Genomic DNA, 13,176 nt, shown 5'->3' with positions numbered 1-13,176 from the left:
GAATGAATACAGTATTGTATGATATGCACCTTATATATGTACACATTTGGACCCCTAGCTGTCAGACAATCAAAAGAACTTACCAGTTATTATAGGGAACTAGCTATTCTGACTCAGTACAGACAGTTAAAATAAGTCATTTCAAATAGTTTTAGGAACAGAGTTGCGAAAAGAAGATTGTTTAAAAAAAATCAAGGAAGAGAGGCTGTTGCCTTCACTGTTTGGGTATAAATCATTAGATGAGATAATGTAGGAAGGCTCAGTCAAGGAAAAGAGAATCATTGTCTTAATGTTAAAAAAAAAAAAAAGTACTTTGTTGTAGGTGATTGTTTCTGATGGTAGTGTGAGATGTAGGTGTGGGTGTGCATTGGTTGGAGCTGAGCCCCCATCCTTTGACCGTCTTTGACTTGAGTTTTTGTTTCAGATATCAAGAACCAGTATACATTTTGAGCTAAATTTTGAGTGAGCAGTGCATTCTAATTAAAGAAGTTTGAGTGAATGACACGATTGTGGCATGAAAAGTAATTGATCTTTGTCTCGATTACTTCAGGAAAGAAAAAGGAGGCATTCAACAACCAACACAAGGACAGTGAACACATAGATGTAACGGTTAAAGATGAAAAGAAAAAGAATACAAAAGAAAATGCACAGACACCAGAACAGGGAGAGATTGTGGCTCAAGCTCATTGTAAGATTAAAGCGACTGAAGGAGGTCTGGACTGTTCACAAGTAGCACATATACACATGTCATCCGTAAAAGTTACAGAGCCCAGCACTCCAGATGTCTCACAAGAAACTTGCCCCGCTGCCTGCAATGGTCAGTCAAAAAATCAGAAGAAGAGGGACACTTCTGAGGACAAACTTGAAGTCACAGAAACATTAGAGGTGCAAGAAATTTGTGCTACTGCAAAGTCAGAGATATCCTGTGAAGTGCCAGTCTCCGGGAAGAAGACTAAGAAGAAAATGAAGGGTATGAAAGCTACAGTAGAAATGGACAGGACTGAGGATGACAGAGAGATCTCACCGGTAAGCTGTGAGGCGTCGGCAGAAGAAACCACAACACTGCCCAATAATGACGCTACAACGCCTGCCAAGAAGAAAAACAAGGATCTGAAGGCGAAGAGGAAGCCTGAGGGGGCATCACAGATTATCAGTCTGAGCTCAGAAACAGATGTTACATCCGTACGCTGTGAGGATTCAGCAGAAGATGGCACTACCACTGGACTCGAGAAGCTGACTGCAGCCAAGAAGAGGCATAAGAAGAGGAGCCCGAAGGCAGATGAAGCACAGAAGCTTGAGGCTAGCATACATGAGGTAGAGGCAGGGTCTGAAGCAACACAACACACCACTACTGTGTCACTTAAAAACATGACAAAGAAAAAGAGCAAGCAGGAGATAAAAATGGATCAGGCCAAGGAGCAAATGGATCAGACACTTGAAGAGCCGTCTGATGCAAATGAAAGCACTGTAACACCACTTGAGAAGATAAAGAAACAGAATAAAAAAAAACTTAAGACTGCTTTGGAAGAGGAAGGAACAGCATCAAAATGCTCTCAGATGGTAGATGCTGAGAAACTGCTGTTTGAAATCACCATGACAACACCAACAAAAAAGAAAAAGATTCATAATGTGGCAGCAACCCACATGAACAAGATCAAAAGGAGCATAGATGCAGAGCTCCCAACAGATGAAACTCAGCTTGTCTCATCCTCTCGGAAATCACCTAAGAAAAAGAGGAAGATCCCTGTAACGTTTGAGTTTGAGGCTGATGAGCTGGAGGCAGCTGCATTCAGCAAAGGTGTTGCAGGAGAAGAGACTGTTGCCAAGAAGACAACACTGGGCAGTGTGAGTATTTAATGATGTTACGGTAAGTGGTTTAAATCAGATTACATACTGAGGTATAATTAACTTTTGAACGGATTTTCTATTTCAGTATGTTGGTGAGGCGTCCACACCTTTGAGCAGCAAAAAGTCTAAAAAGAAGGCAAGGACAGCCCAAGGATCAGCATTTGACTTCATCACCTTTCAGAGCAAAGCTGTGGTCCCGACGCCACTCTTCTGCAAGACTAAGGGAAACCCCAGCACCCTGCTGTCCAGCAAGAAGGTGAAATGAATGACAAGTCAGATATAAGTGTCCAGACTTTAACCTTTTTAAAATGTTGTGTATTACAAAACCTGGACAATTAGTACTAAAATGACCTGTATACTTAGAGATCAGCAGAGCAGGTCAGAGAGAAAATGTTTACTTTTGCAATTTAGATCTATGGAACCTTTTAAGCTTTTAACTATCATCATGCACAATGATTTCAAAACCCTGAAAAGACAGTGCTCCGGACTAACTTTTTCACTAGTAGCACTGATGCGACCAAATTTCTCAGTTGGTCCCACCCAGCACATGATTTGGTTGCCCCCTTCCACTCCCCAAACACCCTTATTTTGGTACAGTGATTTGAAACTTTAGATTTTGTAAAATATTTTGACAGAAATGTGTATTTATTTTGTCACCACTCTTTGTCTGATATCAGCCCTATAAACAGGCCAGGCTTATCACTTGCTGATCATCTGCTTATAGACACTGCATTTTACTAATGTTTCCTTAACGCCTTACATGCACGCTGTTGTAAATGCTAACCAGACAGCTGCAGTTCACTCATACAGCCGTGAGACCAAAAATTTGTTATTTTTCGTTTGACTGTTCAACTCTAGCGTTGCGTTAGTGATCGTGATTGAGTGTTGTGAGCGCCTTCTTCAAATGAGTCAGTTAAACAACTGACTCATTTGAGATCTCCCTGCCTGCATCTGCACTCTGATCATCAGATGTGTCTGGGTCAGAATTCTCTGTCTCCACGTGTTTGTTTTTTTTGTGTGTGTGTTAATAATCCACTGTAGATAGTTTTATCTTTGGAACACAGTAACAGGAAAATGAATTGTTTCATAGTTCAGGCAGAGAGGAAGCCAATAAAGAAGAAAAAGTACTACTTTCAAGCTTAACCGCTAACTCAGTTGCTGCTCATGATGGCTAGTGTGTTTCCAAATCAGCCTGATAATCATCATACACTCGCACAAATGCAACCATGTGGAATTTTAATTTGCACACTCAAAAATGGTGGCATGTCCAGTTTGGAGCCTTGAAAGATGTTTTTCTTCCTCTAAGCTTCACATAGATGATCATGGCAAGCACAGCTCTAAGCCAATGAGGTCTGGACTCCACAGACCTCTGAAGGTGTCTTGTGGTATCAAGCACCAAGATGTTAACAGCAGATCATGGTATATGGAGCGTCTATGGAATCAACTTGTTTTTCTATGACATACCACAGATGTTCGATCAGATTGAGATCTGGGAAATTTGGAGGCCAAGTCAGTACCTTGAACTCTTTGTCATGTCATGCTCCAGCCATTCCTGATCAATGTCTGCAGTATGCAGTTTCCCACCACCTGTCCAGCCAAGCAATATGCAGCTCACAGACAAAAATCTCACTCATTTCAGAGAGAAACACATCTGTATGTGTTAGCCCCAGTATTGCCATTTCACGAAATCACGATATTATCTGAAAAAAAGAATAAAACATCCAGCAGTAGCTGCCACTGTCATTGGAGATTGTCTATAATAACATTTAATAAAAAGGATAACAGAAATCCAGTGGCACAGGGGGTTGTAATACAGTTCTAATACAGTCACAAAGTATTTTGTAAAATATGAAAAAGGTTGGTTTAGCATTGTGGTATTACATGAGAAATGTGGCTGCTGAAAACCAAACAGTCCAAAAATGTGTCCAAAAGAAACTGAAAAAGTGAGGGCACCAGACCGCAGTCAGAATGTGACTTAGCCAGACCCTGTGGACAATTTGACAGTACTTAAATTTTCCCAACTAGGAGCTTTTTTTGGGCCCATTCAAACAGATAGTGCACACATTAGATTACAATACCAACATGACCACTTAGCTGCCTCTGAGGAGCACCATTATCACTTTGGAAAATTTATTGAATTTTTAATTTTGTAATTTCTCGCTTTGGGGAGTTTTGTGCTTCTGTGACATTTATCTCACTGTGGACTCATTCTTCACGACTATCTAAAGTTCTGCACCTCTATAGCAACAGCATAGCCGAAGTAGAGTGAACTCACAAATGTCTTGTATGCAGTGTAACAGAGTTATAATGCAATAAATGTTTAAAAGGACCCAAAGAGAGTTTTTAATTGTATGCATTTTTGCAAAAATTGAAAATGCGTGTTACCAATACTGGTTAAAAAAAAAAATGTCCCTACATACTATTGACATTTAGCTACTTACATTTTTAATTAGCTTCCATACTCTCCTCTGTGCTCTGGGGAGAAAGAGCCTGAAGTTCAGCTAAATAGAATTTTTGTCATGTGGTTGCTAAGTACTGTCATGGATTCTGTTTTTGTTATTTGTTTTTTAGCTTTGACAACATTGTAGAATAAAGTGATTTTGTTAAACATCACAGTTGTAAGCCCAGAATTGGTTCATTTACAGCGGAAACAGCTTGTCAGACCTGATCAGCTGAAAAATTCAAATCTGATGATTCTTCAAATTCTACAACAAGCTGAACCTGCCACATGTTTTGCATATTTATGGTCTTGCATGGTTGTCTTGGCTAAAATGTAAGCCAAGTTGGTGGACACTGGGTTTATCAGAGCATTTTAACGGATAACAGCTGTCTGCCACTTGGAAAATTTGTTCCCCTTCCACAGTATCTACTGTTTTTATTAAAAAAAAAAAAAAAAAAAAAAAAAAAAATTATCAGTGCATCTCTAAGACCTTTTTTCAGAAAGATAAAAATAAGCTTAGACAGTGTTTAAGAAGGAGAGAAATACATTTAACACATTTGTTAAACCTCAGTGGTTTCCCATGTTTAGGTAAGGAAACAACTGAATTAGATTAAATTCAGTTTGGTTTATATAGCACCAAATTGTAATATTTTAGGCACTTCCCATAGTAAGGTGACAAAATTATACAGAGAAAAACAAATCCAAAGATTTCTTTGGATTCTCTTTGAGCAGGTCTTGGCAAGAGGGGGAAAATAAACTGTCTTCCACCAGAAAGACGCTTGTTGGCGTGTGAGTGAGAACAGGGTAGCAGATAAAAGACTGACAAATAATGCATAAGACAACAATAAATGCTCTGGAGGTCAGTGAAGCCAGTAACTGCAGATGAGAAATGTGTAGCTCCACAGCCAGAGGCACACTGAAAATAAACAGGACTGTGTGTGTTGACATGAAAGAACTTCAAAGGGTGGCATAGATATTGCTGACAATGTTTCCACTTATTCAACTCTGTCAGCAGTAATTACACTGCAACTTGTATATTAAATCGCCCACCACTTAATTTTACACTGTTGTGTTAATGATTTTAAAGTGCTGTTTGGTTCAGATGAAGGACTTATAATTAACTGGCAGACGTTCAGATGTCAGACTGAACCTTAATTTAGTATTTCTAATATTTATAATAATACCAACTCAAGATTAGTCTATTCCATGGCCTGAGGATATGAGCTTGTAGTTCGGTCCTCACTTTGTCAAAACCTCAATAAGTATTTCATTATAATCTGTAATTTGACAACAAAAACCACTTATAAATCAGTTAGATTGGTTTTTATTAAACAACTTTTTATATTTCTTAAAATGAATGTCATTGCTCTTGCTACCTACTCATTGTGTACTGCATTCTTTCATTCTTTGATGGTAATCATGCTAACCGTATAGTGGTCTGTGATTGGAAACAGATGATTCGCTGTGGCGACCCCTGAAGGGAAAAGCCAAAAGGGAAAGAAGTAGTATAGTGGTCTGTGATGCCATCTTAGAAGCTGAAAAGGGGAGCAGAGTTAAATATATTTTCAATGCAGTAAAGGATGCAGGGCAGGACTACGGAATCGGCATACTCCACATTAGCATAGTCACAATCATGGGATTACTGATACTGTGTGTGTAACTATTTAACTTTCTTATCTGTTTATTTTGCAGAAGATTCAAACTCCCAGTTCAGAATCCAAGAAGGTGACCTTCGGTCTCAAGAATAATAAAACAGCTGGTAAGAAAATGTGTAGAATTTGCTTTTTATGCTAAATAATAAAGATGCATTTAATGAAAAATCTATGCAAGGTTTTAAGAAGCAAAGTACTTAAATACAAACACTTCTTCAATTAGTTGAAAGGTCACAAAATGTTCTGTTCCAGAAAATGAAAAATGGTGCCTTTCTGATGTCAAGTTTTTACTGTAGTGTGCCAACTGTGGGAAATAGCTCCTTGGGTGGGCTTGATCTAGTCTCTTAATTAACTCTACAGCTCACGAAGCCCAGCATGTACAGAGAGGAAACTGATAAACATGGCACATTAAAAAAAAAAATGGTGTGTAGCCTTCTCTGAGGTATCTGATTTAATATGAGCAAACCGAAGACACTATGAGCAAACAATAATTTAGCTTTAATTAGTGTTTTGATAAATAGATGACCCTCAAGTCATTCAGCTGCCATTGTTTGATGAAACAGTAAAAAGACGGTAAAAAAGGAATTCTGCAGTTTTTTTGATTTTTATTTGCCAGTTGGTAAAAAAACTTTATTCTAAAATGCCATTCCTTTTAGTTACAACTATGTATCTGTCATCGCCTCGTCATCTACACTTTGTGATTTACACTATAGAGACAAGAGACTGATATAAAAGCTTGAAGAAAAAGTAATAAGTAATCAGCAGAAAAATAATTTCTAATGACTTAGTTTAAGTAGTTTTAGTGAAATGGAAAGCTGTGGCAAACTTCTGTATTTTTACATCTGGTTTGATACTGTCGCAGAGGATCAGATGTGAATGTCATTGTGTACGAACCAAACGAGTAAACCTAGTCAATCCCCTTTGTCTTGTTAAGCGTACTCATGCATCTGAAAAAACCTGAACAGAATTTAATAGTTTTCATTTCATATTTTGATTAGTTATCTGCTAAAGAGCTTTGTGTAGATGCCAATTTTCGTTTCCAGCAGGATTTAGCACCTGCAACCTGTGTCAAAACTACTACAAATGGTTTGCTGACCATGATATTGCTGTGCTTGATTGGCTAGCTAACTCTCTTGACCCGTACCCCACATGAGGTATTGTTCAGAGGAAGCTGAGAAACACCTGACTGAAATACAGACGAGCTGAAGGCCATTATCAAAGTAATCTGGCTTCAATAACAAATCAGCAGTGCCAAACGGTGATTGGTCCCATGTCACACCGCATCAGTGCAGTAAATTGCAGGTCCCTAACTAAGTACAGAATGTATAAATGAACTTTTATACTACCTTTCAGAAGTTAGACTTTTGTATTGCAAATTCTTTATTGATTGATCCTCAGAAATATATATGAGATGTAAGCCGTAATCATCAAAATTAAAAGCTTCAAATATTTCACTTTTTATGTGTCTAGAATATTTAACATTGCATTGAATAGAGGAACTATGGTAACATGCCTTGTATGCTGTCAGTGTGACTAAAGTGAATCATGTACCATATTTTCCGCACTATAAGGCGCACTTAAAAGCCTTTAATTTTCTCAAAAACCGATGGTGCGCCTTTTAATCCGGTGCGCCTTATGTGTGCACTGAGTGCCACCTAACCCGCTCCGCTTGATTGACTGTCGGACCATTTCCCACCGACATAGGTACGTAATACGTACACTACATATGCTGGCAGCGATAAACCAATTACAGAACATTACGTAAAGGTACGTACAGTACCTACGCTTACCTCCGCCACGCCTCCGGTAGGTAGGTATACTGTACTACTGGTATGCTGCAAAACAACATTTGTTTGGCTAAGGACCCCCGAAAATGGCATCAGCGAAGAGACATGCTTACGAGGCCCAATTCAAACTACAGGCTATCAGTTACGCGGTTGTAAATGGGAATAGAGCAGCCGCAAGAGAATTCAGAATCAATGAATCTATGGTTCGGAAGTGGAGGAAGCGGGAGAATGAATTGTGCCAAGTTAAGAAGACAAAACAGAGTTTCTGCGACTCCATGCGCGCCCATATCACCGCTACTGTGAAAAACCAAGTGAAGCAAATGAATTCGGAGCTTGCCATCATTCGGGGAGGATTAACAAAAGAACTCCGACCGCTGGACATTGGTGTAAACAGGGCGTTCAAAGTGAAGTTGCGAGCGTCGTGGGAGCGATGGATGAGAGACGGTGAACACACCTTTACTAAGACTGGGAGGCAGCGCCGGGCGAGTTACGCCACCATATGTGAATGGATTGTGGATGTCTGGGCTAAGGTATCTGCTTTGACTGTCGTCCGAGCTTTCGCGAAAGCCGGCATCATTGCTGAACAGCCATCCGGCAACGAGACTGACTCCGACAATGACGAGAGGGAACCTGGCATGTTTGATGGCGAAATTGCCCAGCTGTTCAATTCAGATACAGAAGATGAGGACTTTGATGGATTTGTGCCAGAAGATTGATCAAAAAATAATGTGTGTATTTTTAAATACGTAATAGAATAAAGTTCAACCAAACTCACTGTTTTGCTTCCGTTACTTTGTTTTAGCATGCGCCTTATAATACGGTGCGCCTTATGTATGGCTTAAGTACAGAAATAGACCCCGTAATTGAGACTGCGCCTTATAATCCGGTGCGCCTTATGGTGCGGAAAATACGGTATGTGCTCTTTGTATATTTAACCAGCTAATTAAAAAGTGAGTGAAACACAGCAACGACACAATATCTTTCCACTTGGTAATATTACAATATGTCTCATTATCACCGTTTTTGTTTTGGCCCTGGTGATGTGACGGGAAGGGTACTAAAAGAACTAATAGAATGGTCAGATCAGCTTTCTCTCTTTACAAAAATGTTCAGCCTGTCCCTGTCCACATCATCCCATCCTGTCTGAAGCCTTCAACAACTATCCCACTGCCAAAAAGTCTATCATCAGAGGGCTGAATGACTTGCTGCCCAGTAGCCCTCACATCAGTCCTTATGAAATGCTTTGAGAGGCTGTTTTTACCACACAGGAAAGTCAACCTCTGACCAACCTTCAGCCCACACAAGTTTACCTTCAGAGCCAACAGGACTATGGACTACAGTGCCATTGCCACTGCTCTTCACACTGCACTGACCTGCCTCCAACACCAAATTAATTTCAATTTCAAGGAACTTTATTTTTTCGTTAGGAACTTAATTTGTGCCAGAGCATCTGTGCGTATACTGTACATACAATTCACATACACGACAACATAACATACATAATAAACACAAGTAATATACTATACACACAACACATCCAACATAGCAGAGATAATGGATAAAAAGATTGGTAAAAAATTTAAGATTAAAAAAGTATATGTTTTCCTTACAAAAGTGTGAGGTGCCAAATACATAAATAATTAAAAATATTCTAAAGACGTGGTAGTAAAATAAATAAAATGGCTCAGCCATTCATAAGTCTGATGGATGTAGGCACGAAACTTGACATGGCTCTCTTGGTCTTAAAAATGAGTGACCTGTGTCTCTGACCTGAGGGGAGCAGACTAGTGGCTGTGCAGTGTGTGAGTGGTATCTGAGGCTATCTGTATTCACTCACATTGCACCAGGGGAGCAATGTGGATGCTTTACATAGCCTTTGCCTCCGCCTTCAACATTTTCATCCCCAGGAGTCTGATCACTGAACTGAGTGACCCATGACTTTCACAGCCCACTTGATATCATCCGTCCTGGATGAAGGACTTTCTAACCAACCGTCCCCAGACGGTCAGAATAGGAAATCACCTCTCCCCCACCATCGCACTCAGCACTGGCTCTCCCACAGGGCTGTGTGCTGAGCCCCATCCTCTACTCTGTGCATATACACACGTGGACAAAATTGTTGGTACCCCTCGATTAATGAAAGAAAAATTCACAACGGTCACAGAAATAATTTGAATCTGACAAAAGTAATAATTAGGGCTGGGGCTTTAACGCGTTAATTTCGATTAATTAATTACAGCTGAAAATAACGCGTTAAAAATAATAGCGCAGTTATTTGGACCCTCCTCGGTTCCCTCATTTCTGGCACACCTGTAACTCTGAACACTCCAGCCCAGTAGGTGGCGGTAATGAACCTAAAGTCTGTTTGTAGCCATGAAGAAGAAGCACTGAGTGAAGTCAGGCACTGGTGAACAGTGAAGGAAGACGAGATTGAGCTTGTTGGGCAGAAAGTTTTCTTTTAAAAATCTTCCTGATGGCAGCTTGGATAAAAGCCTGGTTGTGTGCAAATTGTACAACAAGGAGTTTTCTGATCACTTCAAGCCAACGTTATCACCTCAGTGTAAAACATGTTGCTGTTAGCACCAGAGCTAACGTTAGCTACGAGTCATGCTAACAGCTAACGGTGCAGCCATCCCATAATAGACCACTTTTCTTGACAGTGCTTGAGTTTACAGAAAGTCTTAAAATGTTGAATAAAATCGCTATAATTGCACTTAGATTTGCAGTAATCTGTGAATGTAGCAGACAGATGAAAAATGCAGATAAATAGAAATGAAACATTTTTCTGGTTTAAGTTTTTACTCCGTTGAGGCTCTGCCTCCTTGGAGGAGGAAGAACCTAAACAACAAAAATATCTCTTTTAATAACTTAATTATAAACTTTTTGTTTATAAAAAAAATTATATAAATAAAAATTGATATTCCTATAAAAAACCATCAAAATTACACCATTTATCAGACCCAGAAAAGATGAAAACAAAATGAATCTCTGGATTTTCAACTTTCTGAAGCTCCCTGAACTACTTATGCTGATTTTATGTGCCATACAGTGGAAAAAACAACTAAATTCAGGCTTTAAGTCATCAAAATCACTTTTTTCTACGTGTCTCATTTTCCTTTTTTAAAATAAAATTTTAATTATAAACACGTATATGTCTATTCATTGATTCAACTGTCAACCACAATTTTATTTGAATTGAAAAACTTCACTTATTGTGTCAAATATTGCTATTTGACAAAACTGCAATTAATTGCGATTAATTAATTACAAAGGCTGTAATTAATAAAAAAATTTTAATTGCGTACCATCTCGTCTGTCCATAGGACATTCTCCCAGAGGCTTTGTGGCTTGTCAACATGCACTTTGGAAAATTCCAGTCTGGCTTTTTTATGATTTGTTTTCAACAATGGTGTCCTCCTTGGTCATCTCCCATGAAGTCCACTTTGGCTCAAACAATGGGACGGATGGTATGATCTGACACTGCTGCGCCTTGACCTTGGAGTTCACCTTTAATGTCTTTAGAGGTTGTTCTGGGCTCTTTTGTTACCATTCCTATTATCCATCTCTTCCATTTGTCATCAATTTTCCTCCTGCGGCCACATCCAGGGAGGTTTGCTACAGTCCCATGGATCTTAAATTTCTGAATAATATGTGCAACTGTAGTCAGAGGAACATCAAGATGCTTGGAGATGGTCTTATAGCCTTTACCTTTAAGATGCTTGTCTATAATTTTCTTTCTAATCTCCTGAGACAATTCTCTCCTTTGCTTCCTCTGGTCCACGTTTAGTGTGGTACACACCATGTCACCAAACAGCACAGTGACTACTTGTAACCTATAATAAGGCCAACTGACTGGTTACAAGTTTGTAGACACCTGTGATGCTAATCAGAGAACACACACTGATTGAACATGTCCCTATGGTAACATTATTTTCAGTCTTTTTAGGGGTACCATCATTTTTGGCCACGCCTGTTTCATGAGTTTATTTTTCAAAATAATTCTGTTGAACTACGGTTGAAAAGCAATGTCTGATTTTCGTTAATTGCATTGCCCAATGTGCAATGACGATAAAAGGAATTCTATTCTGTTGTATTGTTTTTGACAAGAAGTCACAATTTTTGTCTTGGGCTAAGAATGCCTATTAAGAAGTTACCGTAGACTTCTGAAGAAACTGAGCAGACCCTGTTCCGCTACCCTGTACTGTTTGAGGAAGCTGGATGAATGAAGTCCAGGCTTTTTATGGTACATTAGACAAGAATTTGAGGCTATCCAGCTTTTAGTATGGTTTAGGCCTGTTGTGGAAATGCAAATCAATGTACTGGGGGGGAAGTTTATCTCCAAGCTCTTTATTTTGGGGGAAATTAAAATTCCTGGAACCCCCACATGGTGGTAGAAGAAAATGATGTACATTAATTACATTTCTTGACTTATTATTTTCCATGTGTCTTTCAGAGTTTAGGAAGACTGATCGCAGCCTACTGGTGAGTCCAGACGGTTCATCACGAGTGCCATTTGACCCACAGCAGAAACCCAAGTTTGGGGTCTTAAAGTCTTCGCCCATTCCACTCTCCTCCAGCATCAAAAAGACCCCAAAGAGCAACAAAACCAGCTCCAATACTCCAAAGAGCACACCCAAACCACGACCCTTGGCGGCTGACTTTTTTTAACTTCCTGTGGCAGACAATGGACAGAAATGTTTTCTGTGAGCTCTTTAATAACAGACCCATTTGGAAAAATATGTCTACATGTGTATGTGATATCAGTGTTGGATCTCATTTCTTTAAGTGACTGTTTTAATAAAGCTTCTCGTGCTTTCGGTTACATAATTTTTTTTTATCAAATGTTCCATGTGTATGTGATAAAAGTATTCTGCAGCAAACTAACTATAGACCACTGTTAACCTTTGAAAGTGAGTTGATTATATTTGCAGCAATAAGTGTTATTTTTTTAAGGAGAGTGGCACTCAAGAAAACAATGTAGAGAGATGCAAATTAATTACATTCCATTGTCTTTACAGATTTGAGCAAGCAAAAAATTGCCTCTCTTTAAAACCATGCCTACAGGTCAAGGTGGTACATTCAAATAAATGATGCATAAAATGGACATTTGGTAGCGAGTTGCATAATTTAAGTATTGTGATAAGTCACGTATGGAAAAGACAAGTCCATCCCATATTTATGACACTTTTAGAATCATCAAATTAGAGTCAGGAGTTACAGTTAAGATTCCAATGATGTGTGGAACCTGCCTCGTTCCTGAATACAGACCTGATCAAAATCTTAAGACCAGTTGAAAAATAGCTAGAATTTACCTTTTGCACATTTGGATATTAATGAGGTTTTAAATAGAGCTACAATATGCAAAAGCAAGAAGGGGGAGTGAGACAAAAAGCACTTTGAAAAAGTAATTTATTGAAAACAAGTAAACTGAAATAGGCTGTTTATCAGC

The 13,176-nt window shown here is 39.0% G+C and overlaps 1 protein-coding gene across 1 annotated transcript in view; it reads left to right on the top strand.

The window, feature by feature from the left end:
- Positions 1-12,831, top strand: part of LOC111572775 (ribosomal RNA processing protein 1 homolog B-like) — a 38,500-nt gene extending 25,669 nt beyond the window's left edge. The window contains exons 13-16 of the mRNA XM_023276592.3: positions 551-1,845; positions 1,934-2,104; positions 5,981-6,047; positions 12,181-12,831. Coding sequence (XP_023132360.2) covers positions 551-1,845; positions 1,934-2,104; positions 5,981-6,047; positions 12,181-12,395 — 1,748 coding nt within the window. The 3' untranslated portion in view covers positions 12,396-12,831. The remainder of the gene's footprint in view (positions 1-550; positions 1,846-1,933; positions 2,105-5,980; positions 6,048-12,180) is intronic.
- The last annotated feature ends 345 nt before the right edge of the window (positions 12,832-13,176 follow it).

Source organism: Amphiprion ocellaris, chromosome 11, assembly GCF_022539595.1.
Source record: "Amphiprion ocellaris isolate individual 3 ecotype Okinawa chromosome 11, ASM2253959v1, whole genome shotgun sequence".
Classification (NCBI taxonomy): Eukaryota; Metazoa; Chordata; class Actinopteri; family Pomacentridae; genus Amphiprion; species Amphiprion ocellaris.
The sequence above is the reverse complement of the archived record's forward strand: the minus strand, read 5'-3'. Positions and strand labels throughout refer to the sequence as shown.